At 34.4% G+C, this 24,914-nt stretch overlaps 1 protein-coding gene across 1 annotated transcript; it reads right to left on the reverse strand.

The window, feature by feature from the left end:
- Window positions 1-140: 140 nt before the first annotated feature.
- On the reverse strand, window positions 141-19,481 carry LOC133645967 (troponin T, fast skeletal muscle isoforms-like). Its single transcript, XM_062040891.1, has 14 exons — window positions 19,417-19,481; window positions 19,324-19,375; window positions 19,110-19,274; window positions 18,730-18,979; window positions 14,498-14,515; window positions 14,148-14,166; window positions 14,017-14,062; window positions 13,823-13,939; window positions 8,538-8,615; window positions 5,519-5,632; window positions 1,041-1,153; window positions 821-911; window positions 683-723; window positions 141-388 (listed from the first exon to the last, which is right to left on the reverse strand). The coding sequence occupies exons 1-14, from the start codon at window positions 19,479-19,481 to the stop codon at window positions 352-354; spliced, it is 1,206 nt and encodes a 401-aa protein (XP_061896875.1). The 3' UTR covers window positions 141-351.
- Window positions 19,482-24,914: the final 5,433 nt, after the last annotated feature.

The following is a 24,914-nucleotide window of genomic DNA, read 5'->3' on the forward strand; positions in this document are numbered from 1 at the left end:
TATATTTCTTTACTTCCCATGCTTGAATCTGTAGAGCGAGCATGTGGTAAAGTGCTCAAAGTTATTGTGCTCTAGCGCCACCATCAGGCCAGACAAAGACGCTCCACCGAGACACAACTTCACTGACAAAGGAGTGACGGTGGCAGCTTGAAGAGTCAAACTTTATTTACAAAAACTCTGACAACCAAACGGCGCAGGGCCAGGAGGTCAAAGGTTATCGCACAGCAGCTCAAGGCTCCCGATGGCAAGCGTGATGAGGATGAGGGTGAGGATGATGAAGATGATGATGCAACCGCAGCGCGACGTCGTGGCGTCTTCTCAGCTGACGAGGCACTTCCTGCGGCCGGAGGCTTACTTCCTGCGGCGGGTGGCGGCTCCCTTTTTGCTGCTGCGGAACGCCACAGACAGAAGGCGTGTTAGCATTAATAATAATGATAATAAACGGAAAAATAACACATGTGAAATTTGGATTTGTTGTCATGGTGACAGTGAAGTGTGAAGCCACATCTTCATTCGTCATCCATTTTCATATTTCATCCCAGGTCAAATTCAGTTATTATTCAAGTATTTAGTACACACAATTATTATTTTTCTAAATGTCAATTCTCCTTTCTAGTGTCTGTCATGTGTCCTCCACACCAGCAGTGGCGCTGCAGCTCAGGAGACGCTTGGCGTTACTTACAACTTGCTCAGCTCCTCCACTCTCTTGCGCAGGGTGGTGACCTGCAGGGGGCGCAAACAAGTCATCAGTGACTCTCTGATGATGATGATGATGATGATGATGATGATGATGATGATGATGAAGATGATGATGACTCACCTCGTACTTCTGCCTCTTCAGTCTCTCTGTGTGGTCGAACTTCTCAGACTCCAGCTGACACATCCAGTCGTACAACTCATTGATCTTATCCCTGAAACACCACAGTTCCATCTATGTCTACTTTCCCATACATAAATACATACATCTATACATATTTCTAACTGCAGATGTAGTACAGATATAGATGTCATGTATATATGATGAATATTGCGTTGTATACTTGAGTTTGTCTTCATTAAGATGGTCGATGTTGAGTTGTTTACGTCTGGCAGCCAAGATCTTCTTCTTCTTCTCTCTTTCTGTCTCCTTCTTTCCTCCTCTCTTCTGGTCAGCCTGCAAACAAATACTACTACTAGTACTTACAGTATATTGTACCCAAATTATACCAACATTACTACTACTAGTACTTACAGTATATCATACCCAACTTATACCAACATTACTACTACTACTAGTACTTACAGTATATCATACCCAAATTATACCAACATTACTACTACTACTAGTACTTACAGTATATCATACCCAAATTATACCAACATTACTACTACTACTATTACTTACAGTATATCATACCCAACTTATACCAACATTACTACTACTACTAGTACTTACAGTATATCATACCCAAATTATACCAACATTACTACTACTACTAGTACTTATATGACACCCAACTTGTACCAACATTACTACTACTAGTACTTACAGTATATCATACCCAAATTATACCAACATTACTACTACTACTAGTACTTACAGTATATCATACCCAACTTATACCAACATTACTACTACTACTAGTACTTACAGTATATCATACCCAAATTATACCAACATTACTACTACTACTAGTACTTATATGACACCCAACTTGTACCAACATTACTACTACTAGTACTTACAGTATATCATACCCAAATTATACCAACATTACTACTACTACTAGTACTTACAGTATATGACACCCAAATTATACCAACATTACTACTACTAGTACTTACAGTATATCATACCCAACGTATATCCACATTACTACTACTAGTACTAGTGCTTATATGACACCCAACTTATATCCACATTACTACTACTACTAGTACTTATATGACACCCAACTTGTACCAACATTACTACTAGTAGTACTTACAGTATATGACACCCAACTTGTACCAACATTACTACTACTAGTACTTAAAGTATATGATGCCCAACATATATCCACATTACTACTACTACTTATTTGACACCCAACTTGTACCAACATTACTACTACTAGAACTTACAGTATATGACACCCAACTTATACCAACATTACTACTACTAGTACTTAAATTACACCCAACTTATACCAACATTACTACTACTAGTACTTACAGTATATGACACCCAACTTATATCAACATTACTACTACTAGTACTAGTGCTTATATGACACCCAACTTATATCCACATTACTACTACTACTAGTACTTATATGACACCCAAATTGTACCAACATTACTACTACTAGTACTTACAGTATATCATACCCAACTTATATCCACATTACTACTACTACTAGTACTTATATGACACCCAACTTGTACCAACATTACTACTACTAGTACTTATATGACACCCAACTTATATCCACATTACTACTACTAGTACTTATATGACACCCAACTTATATCCACATTACTACAACTAGTACTTATATGACACCCAACTTGTACCAACATTACTACTACTAGTACTTATATGACACCCAACTTATATCCACATTACTACAACTAGTACTTATATGACACCCAACTTATACCAACATTACTACTACTAGTACTTACAGTATATGACACCCAACTTATATCCACATTACTACTACTAGTACTTATATGACACCCAACTTATATCCACATTACTACAACTAGTACTTATATGACACCCAACTTGTACCAACATTACTACTACTAGTACTTATATGATACCCAACTTATATCCACATTACTACTACTAGTACTTATATGACACCCAACTTATATCCACATTACTACAACTAGTACTTATATGACACCCAACTTGTACCAACATTACTACTACTAGTACTTATATGACACCCAACTTATATCCACATTACTACAACTAGTACTTATATGACACCCAACTTGTACCAACATTACTACTACTAGTACTTTTATGACACCCAACTTATACCAATATTACTACTACTAGTACTTACAGTATATGATGCACAACTTATACCAACATTACTACTACTAGTATTTTTATGACACCCAATTCATACCAACATTACAACTACTAGTACTTTTATGACACCCAACTTATACCAACATTACTACTAGTAGTACTTACAGTATATGATACCCAACTTATACCAACCTTACTACTACTAGTACTTAAAGTATATTATACCCAACTTATACCAACCTTACTACTACTAGTACTTAAAGTATATGATACCCAACTTATACCAACATTACTACTAGTAGTACTTACAGTATATGATACCCAACTTATACCAACATAACTACTACTACTACTTAAAGTATATGATACCCAACTTATACCAACATTACTACTACTAGTATTTTTATGACACCCATTTTATACCAACATTATTACTACTAGTACTTACATGACACCCAACTTATACCAACATTACTACTACTAGTACTTTTATGACACCCAACGTATACCAACATTACTACTGCTTGTACTTACAGTATATGATACCCAACTTATACCAACATTATTACAACTAGTACTTATATGACACTCAACTTGTACCAACATGTCTACTACTAGTACTTATATGACACCCAACCTATGCCAACATTACTACTACTAGTACTTACAGTATATGATACCCAATTTATACCAACATTACTACTACTAGTATTTTTATGCCACCCAATTTATACCAAAATTACTACTACAAGTACTTACATGACACCCAACTTATACCAACATTACTACTACTAGTACTTTTATGACACCCAACGTATACCAACATTACTACTGCTTGTATTTACAATATATGACACCCAACTTATAAAACATTACTACAACTAGTACTTATGACACCCAACTTGTACCAACATTACTACTAGTACTTATATGACACCCAACCTATACCAACATTACTACTACTAGTACTTAAATGACATCCAACTTATACCAACATTACTACAACTGGTACTTATGACACCCAACTTATGACAACATTACTACTACTAGTACTTAAATGACATCCAACTTATACCAACATTACTACAACTAGTACTTATGACACCCAACTTATACCACCATTACTACTACTAGTACTTATATGACAACCAACTTATACCACCATTACTACTACTAGTACTTATATGACACCCAACTTATACCAACATTACTACTACTAGTACTTATATGACACCCAACTTATACCAACATTACTACTACTAGTACTTATATGACACCCAACTTATACCAACATTACTACTACTAGTACTTATATGACACCCAACTTATACCAACATTACTACTACTAGTACTTATATGACAACCAACTTATACCACCATTACTACTACTAGTACTTATATGACACCCAACTTATACCAACATTACTACTACTAGTACTTATATGACACCCAACTTATACCAACATTACTACTACTAGTACTTACAGTATATGATACCCAACTTATACCAACATTACTACTACTAGTACTTATACAACACTCTATTTAGACCAACACTACTACTACTTGTAGAACACTATTTATACCAACATTATAACTACTTCTACTAGTACTTATAAAACACTCTATTTAGACCAACACTAATACTACTACTACCATTAGTACTTATGCAACACTATTTATACCAACATTACCACTACCAGTACTTATTAAACACTCTATTTTGACCAAACTAACACTACTACTAGACTGCCGATGATGATGACTACTACTACTTATGCAACACTATTTATACACCATTATTACTAATACTAGTACTTATGCAATACTCTATTTAGACTAACATTACTACTAGTACTACTACTACTTATACAACATCCAACTCATACCAACACTACTACTACTAGTATAGTACAAAACTCAACTTATACTAAAACTACTACTAGTAGTAGTACTGTACTTATACAACACTCAATGTACACTAACACTACTACTACTTAAGTATTACACAAACCAAATACAACTCCTACTACTACTAGTACAAGATAGTACTTATGCAACACTCATCGTATACTAACATGACTACTAATCAATTATCATACAAATACTACTCGTACAGTACAACACTAAACTTATACTAACACTACTACTAGTAGTACAGAATAGTACTTTTGCAACACTTAACTTAGACTTACACTACTACAACTAATTATTATACAAACACCACTACTACTACTACAAGCAGTAGTACAGTAAAGTACTTACAAAACACTCAACTCATATTAATACTACTACCAGTCAAGTATCATACAAACTACACTACTAGTAGTAGTACTACAGTATACTATCAATGTAATACTCTACTTATTCTAACAGTACTACTCCCTTCCTCCTCTCTTGTGATGAGCCTGCAAATAAATACTACGAGTTGTTTTGTCAAGTAAGGTGTAGAAGTATCGCTGTAGAGGCGAGTGATGCTGATGCAGACCCAGTTGCCGTGGTAACACATACTCTCGCAAGGTGGCTGCCGTAGTTGGAGCCCAGGTTGGAAAATGCAGATTTCTTCTTGGCTTCTTCATCAGCTTTCTTCTTAGCATCGGACTCCTCCTTGATCCTCCTCTCCTCCTGCAACAACAACAACAACAACATGACGATGCAACAACAACAACAACATGACGATGCATCAACAACGTGACAATGAAACAACATAACGATGCAGCAACAACAACAACATGACGATGCAACAACAACAACAACATGACGATGCATCAACAACGTGACAATGAAACAACATAACGATGCAGCAACAACAACAACATGACAATGAAGCAACAACATGATGAAGCAACAACAATGTGACGATGAAACAACATAACGATGCAGCAACAACAACAACATGACAATGAAACAACATGATGACGATAGAACAACAACATGATCATGCAACAACCAAAATTACAACGTGACAATGAAACAACATGATGATGAAGCAACAACAAAAACAACATAATGATGCAACAACAACAACAAGAACAACAACATGAGAATGAAGCAGCAATAACAACACGTTGATGCAACAAGAACAACAAATAAAACAACAAAACCATGACAATAAAACAACATGTTGATGCAACAAGAATAACAACAACAAAAAGGACAGCATAACAATAAAACAACATGATGATGCAACAAGAATAACAACAACAAAAAGAACAGCATGACAATAAAACAACATCTTGATGCAACAAGAAAAGAACACAACAATGAAACAACAACATGACGATGCATCAACAACGTGACAATGAAACAACATAACGATGCAGCAACAACAACAACATGACAATGAAGCAACAACATGATGAAGCAACAACAACATGATGATGCAACAACAACGTGACGATGAAACAACATAAGGATGCAGCAACAACAACAACATGACAATGAAACAACATGATGATGATAGAACAACAACATGACAATGAAACAACATGATGATGATAGAACAACAACATGATCATGCAACAACCAAAATTACAACATGACAATGAAACAACATGATGATGAAGCAACAACAAAAACAACATAATGAAACAACATAATGATGCAACAACAACAAAAAGAACAACAACATGAGAATGAAGCAGCAACAACATGTTGATGCAACAAGAACAAGAAATAAAACAACAAATCCATGACAATAAAACAACATGTTGATGCAACAAGAACAACAACAACAAAAAGGACAGCACAACAATAAAACAACATGATGATGCAACAAGAATAACAACAACAAAAATAACAGCATGACAATAGAACAACATGACGATGCCACAAGAAAAGAACACGACAATGAAACAACAACATGATGATGCAACAACATGACAATGAAACAACAACATGATGATGCAACAAGAACAACAACATGACAATGAAACAACAACAACATGATGATGCAACAAGAACAACATGGCAACGAAACAACAACAACACGATGATGCAACAAGAACAACAACAACATGACAATGAAACAACAACATGTTGATGCAACAAGAACAAGAAATAAAACAACAAAACCATGACAATAAAACAACATGTTGATGCAACAAGAATAACAACAACAAAAAGGACAGCATAACAATAAAGCAACATGATGATGCAACAAGAATAACAACAACAAAAAGAACAGCATGACAATAAAACAACATCTTGATGCAACAAGAAAAGAACACAACAATGAAACAACAACAACATGATGATGCAACAACAACATGACAATGAAACAACAACATGATGATGCAACAAGAACAACAACATGACAATGAAACAACAACAACATGATGATGCAACAAGAACAACATGGCAATGAAACAACAACAACATGATGATGCAACAAGAACAACAACAACATGACAATGAAACAACAACATGTTGATGCAACAAGAACAATAAATAAAACAACAAAACCATGACAATAAAACAATATGTTGATGCAACAAGAATAACAACAACAAAAAGAACAGCATGACAATAAAACAACACGATGATGCAATAAGAATAACAACAACAAAAAGAACAGCATGACAATAAAACAACATGATGATGCAACAAGAAAAGAACAGGACAATGAAACAACAACAACATGATGATGCAACAACAACAACAACAACAACAGGACAATGAAACAACAACACGATGATGCAACAAGAACAACAAAATGACAATGAAGCAACAACAACACGATGATGCAACAAGAACAACATGGCAATGAAACAACAACAACATGATGATGCAACAAGAACAACAACAACATGACAATGAAACAACAACATGTTGATGCAACCAGAACAACAACAACAAAAATAACAAAATGAGAATTAAACCTCAACAACAAGAATAACAACATGACAATGAAACGACATGTTGATGCAACAAGAAAAAGAACAACAACACCAAGACAGTGAAACAACAACATGACAATGAAACAACACGATGATGCAACAACAAAGAACAACAACATAACAATGAAACAACAAAAACAACATGACAATGAAACAACAAAACCATGATAATGCAACACGAACAACAACAAAAAATAACTAAATGAATAACAACAACATGACAATGCAACAAGAACAACAACAAAACAACAACAACATGGCAATGCAACAAAACAACAACAACAACATGTCAATGCAACAACAACAACAACAAAACAACAACAACAAGGCAATGCAACAAAAACAACAACAAAACAAGAACAACAACAACAACAACATGGCAATGCAACAAGAACAACAACAAAACAACAACAACATGGCAATGCAACCAAAACAACAACAAAAGAAGAAAACCAAAAAGAACAATAACAACAACATCACAATACAATTACAACAACAACAAAAACATGACAATGCAACAAGAAGAACAACCAAAAGCAAAAGAAGAACACCAAAAAGAAGAAGAAGAACAACAACATGACAATGAGGAGGATCCTCCAGTGACTTCCTGGTGAAAGAGGAAGAAGACCAACCTCACGTCTGGCCTGACGCTCCTTGTCCTTCTCAGTCCTCACTCTCAGCTGCTCCGCCCTCTCAGCACGACGCTTGTCCTACAGGAAGTGGACAAAGAAAGAGGCGTGACCTCAAACACTTTTGCTCCAATCACATGACAGCTTTCCAACTGTGACATCATCCTCACTTCATCACATGACCAACACTTTTTACTTTTTCACTCCTGCAATATAACTTTTGTAATGTTTTCACTAGCTCCTGTCACATAGACAATCTTTGACTAACATTTGTAATGTTTTCACTAGCTCCTGTCATGTAGACAATCTTTGACTACCATTTGTAATGTTTTCACTAGCTCCTGTCATATAGACAATCTTTGACTACCATTTGTAATGTTGTTACTAGCTCCTGTCATGTAGACAATCTTTGACTACCATTTGTAATGTTGTCACTAGCTCCTGTCATATAGACAATCTTTGACTAACATTTGTAATATTTTCACTAGCTCCTGTCATATAGACAATCTTTGACTAACATTTGTAATGTTTTCACTAGCTCCTGTCATATAGACAATCTTTGACTAACATTTGTAATGTTTTCACTAGCTCCTGTCACGTAGACAATCTTTGACTAACATTTGTAATGTTTTCACTAGCTCCTGTCATATAGACAATCTTTGACTAACATTTGTAATGTTTCCACTAGCTCCTGTCATATAGACAATCTTTGACTAACATGTGTAATGTTTCCACTAGCTCCTGTCATATAGACAATCTTTGACTAACATTTGTAATGTTTCCACTAGCTCCTGTCACATAGACAATCTTTGACTAACATGTGTAATGTTTCCACTAGCTCCTGTCATATAGACAATCTTTGACTAACATGTGTAATGTTTCCACTAGCTCCTGTCATATAGACAATCTTTGACTAACATTTGTAATGTTTTCACCATCTCCTGTCATATAGACAATCTTTGACTAACATTTGTAGTGTTACCACTAGCTCCTGTCTTATAGACAATCTTTGACTAACATTTGTAATATTTTCACTAGCTCCTGTCATATAGACAATCTTTGACTATCATTTGTAATGTTGTCACTAGCTCCCGTCATATAGACAATCTTTGACTAACATGTGTAATGTTTTCACTAGCTCCTGTCATATAGACAATCTTTGACTAACATGTGTAATGTTTTCACTAGTTCCTGTCATATAGACAATTTTTGACTAACATCTGTAATGTTTTCACTAGCTCCTGTTATTTAGACAATCTTTGACTAACATTGGTAATGTTTTCACTAGCTCCTGTCATATAGACAATCTTTGACTATCATTTGTAATGTTGTCACTAGCTCCCGTCATATAGACAATCTTTGACTAACATGTGTAATATTTTCACTAGCTCCTGTCATATAGACAATCTTTGACTAACATTTGTAATGTTTTCACTAGTTCCTGTCATATAGACAATTTTTGACTAACATTTGTAATGTTTTCACAAGCTCCTGTCATATAGACAATCTTTGACTACCATTTGTAATGTTTTCACTAGCTCCTGTCATGTAGACAATCTTTGACTACCATTTGTCATGTTTTCACTAGCTCCTGTTATTTAGACAATCTTTGACTAACATTTGTAATGTTTTCACTACCTCCTGTCATATAGACAATCTTTGACTAACATTTGTAATGTTTTCACTAGTTCCTGTCATATAGACAATTTTTGACTAACATTTGTAATGTTTTCACTAGCTCCTGTCATATAGACAATCTTTGACTAACATTTGTAATGTTGTCACTAGCTCCTGTCATATAGACAATCTTTGACTAACATTTGTAATGTTGTCACTAGCTCCTGTCATATAGACAATCTTTGACTAACATTTTTAATGTTTTCACTAGCTCCTGTCATATAGACAATCTTTGACTAACATTTGTAATGTTTTCACTAGCTCCTGTCATATAGACAATCTTTGACTAACATTTGTAATGTTTTCACTAGCTCCTGTCACATAGACAATCTTTGACTAACATTTGTAATGTTTTTACTAGCTCCTGTCATATAGACAATCTTTGACTAACATGTATAAGGTTTTCAATAGCTCCTGTCATATGGACAATATTTGACTAACATTTGTAATGTTTTCACTAGCTCCTGTCATTTAGACAATCTTTGACTAACATTTGTAATGTTTTCACTAGCTCCTGTCATATAGACAATCTTTGACTAACATTTGTAATGTTTTCACTAGCTCCTGTCATGTAGACAATCTTTGACTAACATTTGTAATGTTTTCACTAGCTCCTGTCATTTAGACAATCTTTGACTAACATTTGTAATGTTTTCACTAGCTCCTGTCATATAGACAATCTTTGACTAACATTTGTAATGTTTTCACTAGCTCCTGTCACATAGACAATCTTTGACTAACATTTGTAATGTTTTTACTAGCTCCTGTCATATAGACAATCTTTGACTAACATGTATAATGTTTTCACTAGCTCCTGTCATATGGACAATATTTGACTAACATTTGTAATGTTTTTTACGATCTCCTGTCATACAAACAATCTTTGACTAACATTTTTTAACGTTTTCATAAGCTCCTGTTGTATAGACAATCTTTGGACTAACGTATTCCTTAGAAACCAAAGAGTGCTCCTGTCATATAAATAATCTTCGTCTTTAACATTTGAAACATGTTCATTCGCTTCTGTGATAAAGAGGATCTTTGACTAACATTTGTAATGTTTTTATTAAATATTTTTCATTAAAAACCACAGAGTGCTTCCGTCATGGATGGAGGATATTTGCTAATATTGCAAATATTTTCATTAGCTCCTGTCGTATAGAGGATCTTTGACTAATATTTGTAACGTCTTCATTAAAAAATGGCAGACTGCTCCTGTCATATAGAGGATCTCTGTCTAAAATTTTAAAAGTTTTCATAGAAAAAAAAACACACGCAGAATGCTCCTGTCATTTAGAGGATCTTTGACCAAGATTATTAATGATTTTGTTAAAAACCGCTGTGTTTCTGTCATATTGAGGATCCTTGACTAACATCTTTAACGTTTTCATAAAAAAATGCTAAATGTTCTTGTCCTATAGAAGATCTTTGACCAACATTATTTTTGCTTTCGTTAAAAACCGCAGTGTTCCTGTTATATAGAGGATCTTTGCCTAACAATTCTAAGGTTTTGATTAAAAAAACACACACACTGCTCCTGTCATTTAGAGGATCTTTGGCCAACATTGTTAATGCTTTTGTTAAAAACCGCAGGGTTCCTGGAATGTAGAGGATCTTTGATTAACATTTTTAACGTTTTCATTTAAAAAAAAAGATTGTCCTTTAGATGATCTTTGACCAGCATTAGTAATGCTTTCATTAATAACTAAAGTGTTCCTGTTATATGGAAAATATTTGACCAACATTAATGTTTTCGTTAAAAACCGTACGGTTCCTGTCACGTAGAGGATCTTTGATTAACATTTTTAACGTTTTCATTAAAAAAAAAGATTGTCCTTTAGATGATCTTTGACCAACATTAGTAATGCTTTCATTAATAACTGCAGTGTTCCTGTTATATGGAAAATCTTTGACCAACATTAATGTTTTTGTTAAAAACCGCACGGTTCCTGTCACGTAGAGGATCTTTGATTAACATTTTTAACGTTTTCATAAAGAAAGGTTCTTGTCCTACAGATAATCTTTGACCAACATTACTAATGCTTTCATTAGTAACTGCAGTGTTCCTGTCATATAGAAGACCTTTGACGAACATTTTTTATGTTTTCAGTAAAAACAGCAAAATTCTCTTTTCATTTAGAGGATCTTTGATGAAGAATTTTGATATTTTACCCAATGACAGCAAAGCATGGCTGTCAAATAGAGGATCTTTGGTGTTTACATTTGAAGAAGGTTATGTATAACATATTATTATGTATTATGAAGTATTTATGTTGATGTTTTACATTTGGTGAGTTCATTGTTTTACGGTATACACATATATACACATGCACACACACACACACACACTCACACATATACACATATATATATATATATATATATATATATATATATATATATATATATATATATATATATATATATATATATATATATATATATATATATATATACATACATACATACAGTATACATATGTACATATATATATATATATATATATATATACAATATACATATATATACACACATATATATACATATATATTTAAATGCAGGTATATACATACACACACACATATATATACATATATACACACACACACATATATATACATGTACAAACACACACACATGTATACACACATGTGTATGTATATATATATATATGTATACACACACACACACATTTACATATATATATATATATACACTAGGGCTGCAACAACTAATCGATTAAATCGATTATAGTCGACTATAAAAATAGTTGCCGATTAATTTAGTCATCGATTCGTTGGATCTATGTTATGCGCATGCGCAGAGGCTTTTAAAAAAATAAAAAATAAAAAATTATATATATATATATATATATATATATATATATATATATATATATATTTTTTTTTTTTTTTTTAAATAAATTTTTATTTATAAACTGCAACATTTACAAACAGCTGAGAAATAATAATCAAAATAAGTATGGTGCCAGTATGCTGTTTTTTAAAAATAAAATACTGGAAGGGATAGAAATGTAGTTTGTCTCTTTTATCCGATTATTAATCGATTAATCGAAGTAATAATCGACAGATTAATCGATTGTCAAATTAATCGTTAGTTGCAGCCCTAATATACACACACATATATACATACATACATATATACATTTATGTATATATGTGTATATATATTACATGTATACATACATACATATATATGTATGTATATAAATATGTAATATATATAGATATATACACACACACATATATAAATACACACACACACACACATGTGTATATACACATTTACGTACATATATGTGTGTGTGTATATGTATATATATGTGTGATATATATATACTGTACATAGATATATATACACACACATATACATACATATATATGTATACTGTACATATACACACATATATACATATATACACACATTTAAATATATGTATAAATGTGTGTATATGTATATATACAGTATGTATGTATATATATGTGATATATATATATAGATATACACACACACACACACACATATATATATATATATGTATACAGGTATATATACAGTATGCTGCGAAGTGATTGGCTGAGGAGACTCACAATCCTGTCTTTAAGGGCGATAATATCCTCCTCCTCCTTCTTCCTGCACTCAAAGTGAGCCTCGATCAGGGTCTGCAGCTCCACCAGGTCTTTGTTCTGACGCTTCTTCTGGATGTCCTGCACGGCGGACGCCACGTATGAGCGCCAAGAACCACAAACACGCACGCCGCCTCGCCGGCAAACAAAACACTCACGTCAAAGTCCACTTTCTCGCCATCGGGGATCTTCGGACCGGAGGGCCTGGCGGAGGGAAAAGAGGAAGGTCAGCGAGAACATCACCACGGGGCGTCCACGTGCGTGTCATGTGACCCGAGGAGGAACTCACTTGTACTTTGGCCTCTCCTCTGTAGGAGTGAAGACGGCGGTGGCGAAGAGGGCGGGGGGGGAAAGACACAAGTACAATTAAGGGGGTTAGACAGCAAACAAAGGTGGTGAACAAGATGCTAGAAATCCTCCATCTTCTTCTACGGAGAGCCGCCATGGTCACATGGGCCCCCCGGGGAGCGGCCGCATCACGCCATGCACCAGACGAGTGGACGGCGGGCTCACACCAGCTAGCATGTCCTATTCTGTCACCCTTTTTTTCCCCCACCAGACCTCCTAAATGCTCCTTAGCAGCATCCCTAAACTACAAGGACTGAGATGTTTGGGTTCATGTTGAAGAAAACAACGTACCTTCCTCTTCTACGGCCTCTGCATGCAGCAAGCATCGGAAAACAAAAGCAGAATGGACAACACAGTTAGCTCGCTACGTTAGCACAGTGCTAAGTAGATAAAGACACACTTGCTAACTCGTAGTGACTCCACGGTCACATGGCACAAGGTAGACAGCGCTGATGGCGTGATGGATTAGCTTAGCATCGCCACCATCGCGCTGTTAGCGTGATGATTAGCTTAGCATCACTACCGTCACGCTGCTAGTGTGATGGATTAGCTTAGCATCGCCACCAACGCGCTGTTAGCGTGATGATTAGCTTAGCATCACTACCGTCACGCTGCCAGTGTGATGGATTAGCTTAGCATCACCACCATCGCGCTGCTAGTGTGATGGATTAGCTTAGCATCGCCACCATCGCGCTGTTAGCGTGATGATTAGCTTAGCATCACTACCATCGCCCTGTTAGCGTGATGATTAGCTTAGCATCGCCACCATCGCGCTGTTAGCGTGATGATTAGTTTAGCATCGCCACCGTCACGCTGCTAGTGGGATGGATTAGCTTAGCATCGCCACCATCGCGCTGTTAGCGTGATGATTTGCTTAGCATCGCCACCATCACGCTGTTAGCGTGATGATTAGCTTAGCATCGCCACCATCGCGCTGTTAGCGTGATGATTAGCTTAGCATCGCCACCATTGCGCTGCTAGCGTGATGATTAGCTTAGCATCGCCACCATCGCGCAGTTAGCGTGACATATTATCTTATCATCGCTACCATCGCACTGTTAACGTGATGAATTAGCTTGACATCGCGCTCTTAGCGTTCTGGATTAGCTTAGCATCGCTACCATCACGCTGTTAGCGTGATATTAGCTTAGCATCGCCACCATCGCGCTGTTAGCGTGACAGATTATCTTATCATCGCTACCATCGCACTGTTAACGTGATGAATTAGCTTGACATCGCTACCATCATGCTAGCTTAGCATCGCTACCATCGAGCTGTTAGCATGATGGGATAGCTTATCATCGCTACCATTAAGCTGTTAGCGTAATGGGATAGCTTAGCATCGCTACCATCGAGCTGTTAGCATGATGGGATAGCTTAGCATCGATACCATTGAGCTGTTAGCGTGATGGGATAGCTTAGCATCGCTACCATCGAGCTGTTAGCATGATTGGATAGCTTAGCATCCCTACCATCGAGCTGTTAGCATGATGGGATAGCTTAGCATCGCTACCATCGTGCTCCTACGGTGATGGATTAGCTTAGTATTGCTACCATCACGCTGTTAGCACGACAGATTAGCTTAGCATCGCTACCATCACGTTGTTATCGTGATGAATTAGCATAGCATCGCTACCATCACGTTGCTGTCGTGATGAATTAGCTTAGCATCGTTACCATCACGTTGCTAGCGTGATTAATTAGCTTAAACATCACACTGTCAGCGTGACAGATTAGCTTAGCATCGCTACCATCATGACTGACAAACATGATGTCAGGAAATAAACAAGCCCACCTTGATGTAGCACGTTAAAATGCTAAACATATTTTTCCTCGCATTGGTTGCTAAAAATAAATAATTGGAAAAAAATATCAACAATAAGAAAGACCAAATAGTCGACCCAATGTTAGATATCACACTATTAAGAAAGGGTGTCCCGATATTTTTCACTTCCGATATGATACCTTGAGTATGTGCTGGTATTGATTTGATATCAGCAGAACTCGTACATTGTATCATTTAGAGTGTGAGTGTCAACTATGATTATTTGATACTTGTTTATGTTGACAAAAGTGCTGTTTCACACTGCAATATTGTTCAATAATTAGTACGTATGTCTGGCTTGTGTGATATTGTGTGCTTAGCTGCTGTGTAGCTGCCAGTAGCCTATAGCCTACCATGTTTACCTTTTTGTAAATGACTTTAGTAAAATAGAAGGAAACACGAACGTCGTGTGCTTTTTGGAGGAATATTTGGAATGGACAGATGCTGTCTTTAAATTGAAGTGGAATAAAAATAAATAAAATAAAATAAAATAACATGTATTTAAATTACATTAAATTTAACTGAAATAAATAAAATTACAAATTGATGTAGATCGGTAATTTGTTTATTGGCAACACCTATTGGTCACAATAATTCATTAAGTCGATCTCATGAATTGAAAGATGCGGACACGTTTGTTACTGGATATTTTCTAATACACTTCTGCCCTGGAGACTTTGTATGTGTAAGTAATATGCAACTATAATTATTTGATACTCGTTTATATTGACAAATGTGCTGTTTTGTAATTGTTCAATGATTACTACGTTTGCCTAGCTTGTGTGCTATTGTGCGCTTAGCTGCTGTGTAGCTGCTAGCTCCTAGTAGTCTGTAGCCTAGCACGTTTACCTTTTTGTAAATGACTTTAGTAAAAGAAAAGAAAACACCAACCTTGTGTGCTTATTGGAGAACTATTCATTATTTATTCTCTGGAATGGACAGATGCTGTTTTTAAATTGAAATAGAATAACATTAAATACAAAAATAATAATAATAGTAAAATTAAATTAAAAGTTGATGTAGATCGGTAATTTGTTCATTGGCAACACCTCGTGGTCACAATAATTATTTAAGTCAAGCTCATGACACAGTAAATTGAATGATGCGGGCACGTTTGTTACTGGATACTTCCTAATACTGCCCTGGAGACTTTGTATGTGTAAGTAATATGCAACTATAATTATTTGATACTTGTTTACATTGACAAATGTGCCATTTTATACTTTTAATGATTATTACGTATGTCTAGCTTGTGTGCTATTGTGCGCTTAGCTGCTGTGTAGCTGCTAGCTCCTAGTAGTCTGTAGCCTAGCATGTTTACCTTTTTGTAGATGGCTTTAGTAAAATAGAAGGAAACACCAACCTTGTGTGCTTATTGGAGGAATATTTATTATTTACTGTCTGGAACGGACAGATGCTGTCTTTAAATTGAAATTGAATAACAATTAATAAATGAAATGAAATTAAATAAAATAAAATAAAATAAAATGAAATTAAATAAAATAAAATGTGCTGTAGATCAGTAATTTGTTTATTGGCAACATCTAGTGGCCGCAATAATTCAAGTCAAGCTCATGACAGTAAATTGAATGATGCGGACACGTTTGTTACTGGATCTAAAAAAACAAGGATTCTAAAAAAAACTTGCCTAGAGATTTTGCATGTGTAAGTAATATGCAACTATAATTATTTGATACTTGTTTATATTGATAAATGTGCCATTTTATACTTTTAATGATTATTACGTATGTTTAGCTTGTGTGCTATTGAGCGCTTAGCTGCTGTGTAGCTGCTAGCTCCAATATAGCCTAGCATGTTTACCTTTTTGTAGATGGCTTTAGTAAAATAGAAGGAAACACCAACCTTGTGTGCTTATTGGAGGAATATTTATTATTTACTGTCTGGAACGGACAGATGCTGTCTTTGAATTGAAATTGAATAAGAATTAATAAATAAACTAAAATAAACTAAAATAAACTAAAATAAAATAAAATAAAATAAAATGTGCTGTATATCAGTAATTTGTGTATTGGCAACATCTAGTGGCCGCAATAATCCATTAAGTCAAGCTCATGACAGTAAATTGAATGTTGCGGACACGTTTGTTACTGGATCTAAAAAAACAAGGATTCTAAAAAAAACTTGCCCAGAGATTTTGTATGTGTAAGTAATATGCAACTATAATTATTTGATACTTGTTTATATGGACAAATGTGCCATTTTATACTTTTTAATGATTATTACGTATGTCTAGCTTGTGTGCTATTGTGCGCTTAGCTGCTGTGTAGCTGCTAGCTCCTAGTAGCCTAGCATGTTTACCTTTTTGTAAATGACTTTTGCACAAACAGGACTGCTGTTATCGGACCAATTTTGGACATCACCATCAGATCGGGACCCCTCTAATAATTAGCATTGAAATACATTGACCCATACTGGGTTGTTTTTAGCATCTTGAACGCACACAATGTATGCAATGATGATGTCGTACAAGCCGCTAGCGTAGCATGTTTGGCTTTGGCTAGCCGCCACTGGACATTGCTAAGTAGCAAACACATACGCTCACGTTGTTGACGTTGATCCAAGATGTCCAGAGGTGAAAGGAAGGTAAGTTAGCATTAGCATGATTAGCATGATTGGTGGTGTCTGACTGTTCTGTGGGAAAGGATGATAGAATAACCCCCCCCGCCATGCCACATACCTTCAAGCTCAGCCTCAGCGTCTACCTCAGCTTCTGGTTCCGCTTCTGGTTCCGCTTCTGGTTCCGGTTCCGGTTCTGGTTCTGGTTCTACCTCGGCTTCATCTTCCGCCCCAGGGGACACCTCTACTTCCTCTACTAGCTCCTCCTCTTCCTCTACTACACGGCATGCAGTGCGGGGAAGGAGGGGTCGGGGGAAGGGGGGCGCGGCGTTAATGGAGAGAGGAGGGGGGGACAGAGGGGGAGGGGGAGGAGTTTAGCAGAGACAGGCTGGCTGTTATGGGAGGGGTCAAAGGTCGATGGCGCCTGGTGCGTTAGCGGCGTGCCAGAGGACGGGGGGGGGGGAATAACCCACAAGCATGTTTTATTGTGAAGGTTCTTACCGTCATACTCTTCAGGAACGGAGGAAGAAAAGGAGGAGAAGAAGATGATGGTAAGAGTACGGCGGGACCCATGCGGGCGCTCATGCCCCACCGCGCCATGCTAGAAATGTCGTGTGCGCCCCCCGCCGCCGGGGGTCGGAGGTCAGGGGCGCACACGAGAAGGTTCTAGAGCGGACGAGCACTACCGACCGTGGAGCAGGCGGCGCGTACTCACCGTGGTCGCTGCAGACACAGGGAGACAAAACATGGTCATGGGGGGGCGGGGCCTAAAGGTGAAATGTAAAGGTGAGGCCGAAGGTGTTCTTACACTTCCTCGTTGTCGGACATGTTGAAAGTGGACTTGGCAACCTGCAACACACACAAGGCCCCCATGTTTATTTCAAGACAGACCACCCCCCCTCTCACACACACAAACACACGCGCACACATGTCTCGGGTCCGGTGGCACCTTCTAGAAGATTCTATGCTGCAAAAATGCCGACGCTTTAAATTTAGCTGCGACGACAGCTGCCAAAAACGACTCCGGCTAAAATATCAGCGGAAACACCGAACGCCTTCTGGAACCTTCCCTAGTCGACTTGATCAATCATATTGCCAATCACTGATCAACCAATCACGTTCAGCGATGAACCAGAGTCAGTGTGGACTCCTAACGAGCAGGACATAAACCTAAACGTTAAATATTTACGCACTGAAAATGATACATTTTTTAAAATATAGATTTTCTAAAAGTACAACCTCCGAGAGATAAATAGAGAAACAAATGTGGTAAATGTGTTAAAAATTTATGAAATTGGTCATTTGTGTTTATACAATTATAATTATACAATGTATACAATTAATTTAGAATGATTAATTAATATAATAAATAAATTATATTATAAATGTACAAAATGCTTTTACATTTAATTAAACCAACTTGTAACTATCAATTTAAAATTATAAATTTATATTCAATAAATGTATTTTTAACTTGTACATTTACAAAATGAGTTTACATTTACATATGTACAATGATGCATTAAGAATTGTTAATTTGTATATGTACAATATATATAAATATATATATATTTACTTTTCATTTTAAAGTTATTAATTAACATCTACGTTTACAAATGTTAATTTGTATTTACTTTTATAGATTTCTTTTAATTTATTCATGTACAGTTAATTTTATTTAAATTCACATTTACATGTATACATTTAGCAATTATTCATTTGTATTACTACATTTACAACATGAATTTACATGTATATATTTTCAATTAATTCAAAATTATTGATTTGTACTTATTATTACAGATGTATTTATTATTTTACTCATTTGATTTGAATTTATACATACATGAATTGATTAATATTTGTTTTTAAAATTATTAATTAATATGTTTGCTTAAAATTATAAATTGTAATTGTTTTCTTTATATTTAATATTATAGATGTATTTATATATTTATTCATTGTGTTTGAATGTACACATTTACAATATTAATTCATATTGAATTTTTGAATGATTATGTTTGCATGTTTGCTTAAAATTATACATTTAAAATAATTTATTTATATTTAATATTATAAATGAATTTATTAATTCATTGTATTTAAATGTATATATATACAAAATGTATATATATATTGAATTTCAAAATGATCAATCATCATGTATATATTTGCAATTAATTTAAAATGATTGATTTATATTTAATATTACACATGTGTTTGTTTATTTATTTATGTACTCATTTTATTTGAGTGTTTACATTTGCAAAATTTGTTGATATTCAATTTTTTAAATGATGAAATAACATGTTTGCTTAAAATTACAAATTTAAAATTATTTCTTTAAATTTAATATTATAGGTATATTTATGTATTATTGTATTTGAATTCATACATTTACAATATCAATGTATATTTAAGTTTTAAATGATTAATTAACATGTTTGCTTAAAATTATATATTTAAAAATACTTATTTATGTTTAATATTATATATGTATTTATTAATTCATTGTATTTATTACATTTATATAAACACAAATTACCATTTACATACACTACCGTTCAAAAGTTTGGGGTCACATTAAAATGTCCTTATTTATCAATGAAGATAACTTTAAACTAGTCTTAACTTTAAAGAAGTACACTCTATGCATTGCTAATGTGGTAAATGACTATTCTAGCTGCAAATGTCTGGTTTTTGGTGCAATATCTACATAGGTGTATAGAGGCCCATTTCCAGCAACTATCACTCCAGTGTTCTAATGGTACAATGTGTTTGCTCATTGGCTCAGAAGGCTAATTGATGATTAGAAAACCCTTGTGCAATCATGTTCACACATCTGAAAACAGTTTAGCTTGTTACAGAAGCTACAAAACGGACCTTCCTTTGAGCAGATTGAGTTTCTGGAGCATCACATTTGTGGGGTCAATTAAATGCTCAAAATGTCCAGAAAAAGAGAACTTTCATCTGAAACGCGACAGTCTATTCTTGTTCTTAGAAATGAAGGCTATTCCACAAAATTGTTTGGGTGACCCCAAACTTTTGAACGGTAGTGTATATGCAATAACACGTGAACAATTATTCATTTGTACTACTACATTTGGAGCATGAATTTACATTCAATTTCAAAATTATTAATTAACATGTATATTGTTTGCAATTATTCATTGAAATTCTTGAAATGTATATTTATCATTATACATTTTTTATTTATTCATTATATATTTTTCATGTATTTCAATGTATACATTTACAATGAACGCTAAATCAATTTAAGTGCATAGAAAAAATAATGCAATGCTAATATTAAATATGTATATATGTATATGTAATACACCATGACTGGCAAGTGTTTAGACGTTAGATATGTGTCACCAATAATACTAATAATCAATATTTAGTCATCCTCCAATGATGGGAGGTTAAATCAATCAAATGTCATGTGAGTGATTAACACGCCCAGTAACAGCTTATCCAATCAGATGCCAGATGACTGCCACATTAGTTCTATTATCGCGCCACGCGGGTCTCGTCTATTTCAGAGCCGCAGCTGCTCGCCGCCCTGATCCAGTTTCGCGGCCTGGCGTTCCTTGGCTACAATTCCTTATGAGGCGGCCCGGGCGCCCTCGCTTGCCTCCTCCTCCGCCTTGCGCTGACTCGACCGTTTGAAAGGTCAGAGGTCAGCTGGACTGTGTTCCCCCGCGCGCGCAGGATGCCCGACGCTAAAGTGTTGAGCCGCGTGCTATGTGGCACCGTGCCACGCCCCTTGGCGCCACACGAATACACGACTGTGACCTGAAAGTTGAAGCACCAAGAGCGATTCTTCTTGTTGTTGTTGTTGTTGTTTTTGAGTCCTCAGTAGAAACAACAAGAGTCAAACAAAAGCAGCTTCTGCTAATACTCCTCAGCTGGACCGGTCCTGTTGGACTTGAGCTTCTAGAAGCAGAAGGAGGCCCGGGTGGAAACTTACCTGAGAAAAGCAGAAAGAAGCGCGCTCCCCGCTGGCCCGTACCGGCTGTCAGGTTCTGCAAACTTAGCGAGCAGATGATGTCCTTCACTTATAGAGACACTCGATCTCCTCGCCGCCCTCATTGGTGGGCCGCTCCGGACGGGCCGGGTCGGCGTCTTGGGTCCCACCCTTCTCCTCCTGGACCGGCGCTCGATAAGGAGATGCGAGCGTCAGCGCTGAGGACAGGAGGAGGAACAGGAGGGTCAAGTTTGGACACGGCCCAGCAAAGACGCAGTGAGCCGCTATTCTGGGACGACTACTTTAGGACAGCACTTTTCCGACCGGCAGCCGGACAGCTGCTCCACTTCCTCAACATATGCATCATATACATATTTCATATCATATACTGTACAACACCCGCTCCACATTTAATACTGTCCTATTATCATATAATAGAACATAATACTCCTTTAAAACATAATAATTTATAAGAAAATAATGTATAATATGCTAATATAAATTCATGTTTTAATAACATATTTCATAATATTCTAATATAATAATAATTTATAAGAAAATAGTGCATAATATTCTAAATAATAAATTCATATTTTATTTAAATATTTCATAATATTCTAATATAATAATTTATAAGAAAATAATGTATACTATTCTAAATAATAAATTAACATTTTGTTCATCTATTTTGTAATATTCTAATATAATAATTCATAATAAAATAATGTAAAATATTCTAAACGATAAATATATATTTTATTTAAATATTTCATAATCCATTCATCCGACCATTTTCAACCGCTTGTCCCTTCTAATAATAATTTATAAGAAAATAATGTATAATATTCTAATATAAATTATTGTTTTAATACAATATTTCATAATATTCTACTATAATAATTTATAAGAAAATAATGTATAATATTCTAAATAATACATTAATATTTTATTAAAATATTTCATAATATTCTAATACAATAATAAGTTAGAAAAAAATAATGCATATTATTCTAAATAATAAATTAATATTTTATTGAAATAGTTTGTAATATTCTAATATAATAATAATTCATAATAAAATAATGTATAATATTCTAAATAATAAATTAATATTTTATTTAAATATTTCATAATCCATCCATTTTCTACCGCTTGTCCCTTCTAATATAATAATAATTTATAAGAAAACAATGTATACTATTTATTCTAATATAGATTATTGTTTTAATACAATATTTCATAATATTCTAATATAAAAATTTATAAGAAAATAATGTATAATATTCTAAATAATACATTATTATTTTAATAAAATATTTCGTAATATTCTAATATAATAATAATGTATGCCATTTTTTTACAGTATTCCGATATTAAATATTTTAATAAAATATTTTATACTATTCAAATATAATATTAATTTGTAAATGGTAAATGGTAAATGGGTTGTACTTATATAGCGCTTTTCTACCCCTTTTTAAGGAGCCCAAAGCGCTTTGACAGTAGTTCCACATTCACCCATTCACACACACATTCACACACTGATGGCGGGAGCTGCCATGCAAGGCGCTAACCAGGACCCATCAGGAGCAAGGGTGAAGTGTCTTGCCCAAGGACACAACGGACGTGACTAGGATGGTAGAAGGTGGGGATTGAACCAGCAACCCTCCGATTGCTGGCACGGCCACTCTCCCAACTTCGCCACGCCGTCCCCATTGTAATACAATATTTTATAATATTCTAATAATATAAATAATAAAATAATTTGTAATATTCTGATACAAAATATTTTTAATGAAATATTCCATAATATTCTAATAATGATTTAGAATACATCATAATGTTCTAATATAATGTAATAATATTTTGTATTCAAATATAATTTTTTTTTTTACAAATAATTCATGAAATTCTAATAAAAAAATATATTTTAATAAAATATTTAATATTCTAATATAATAATAATTTATAAAATTTTTATAGTATTCTTATACAAAATATTTTTATAAAATATTTCCTAATATTCTAATTAATAAAAACTAATTTATAGTTAAATGTTTCATATTATTCTAGTATAAAAATATTTTAATAAATATTTCATAATAATCCAATATAATAATAATTTATAAGAAAATAAGGTATAATAGTTCTAGTATAAAATAATATTTTAATGAAATATTTCATAATATTCTAATAAAATATTAATTTATAATAGAATAATGTACAATATTCTAGTATAAAAATATTTGTATAATATGTCATAATATTAAAATATATAATAGTAATAATTTATGATAAAATTATTTACAATATTCTAACATAATATTCCATACAAA

The sequence above is a fragment of the Entelurus aequoreus genome, linkage group LG03 (assembly GCF_033978785.1).
Source record: "Entelurus aequoreus isolate RoL-2023_Sb linkage group LG03, RoL_Eaeq_v1.1, whole genome shotgun sequence".
NCBI classification, from domain to species: Eukaryota; Metazoa; Chordata; class Actinopteri; order Syngnathiformes; family Syngnathidae; genus Entelurus; species Entelurus aequoreus.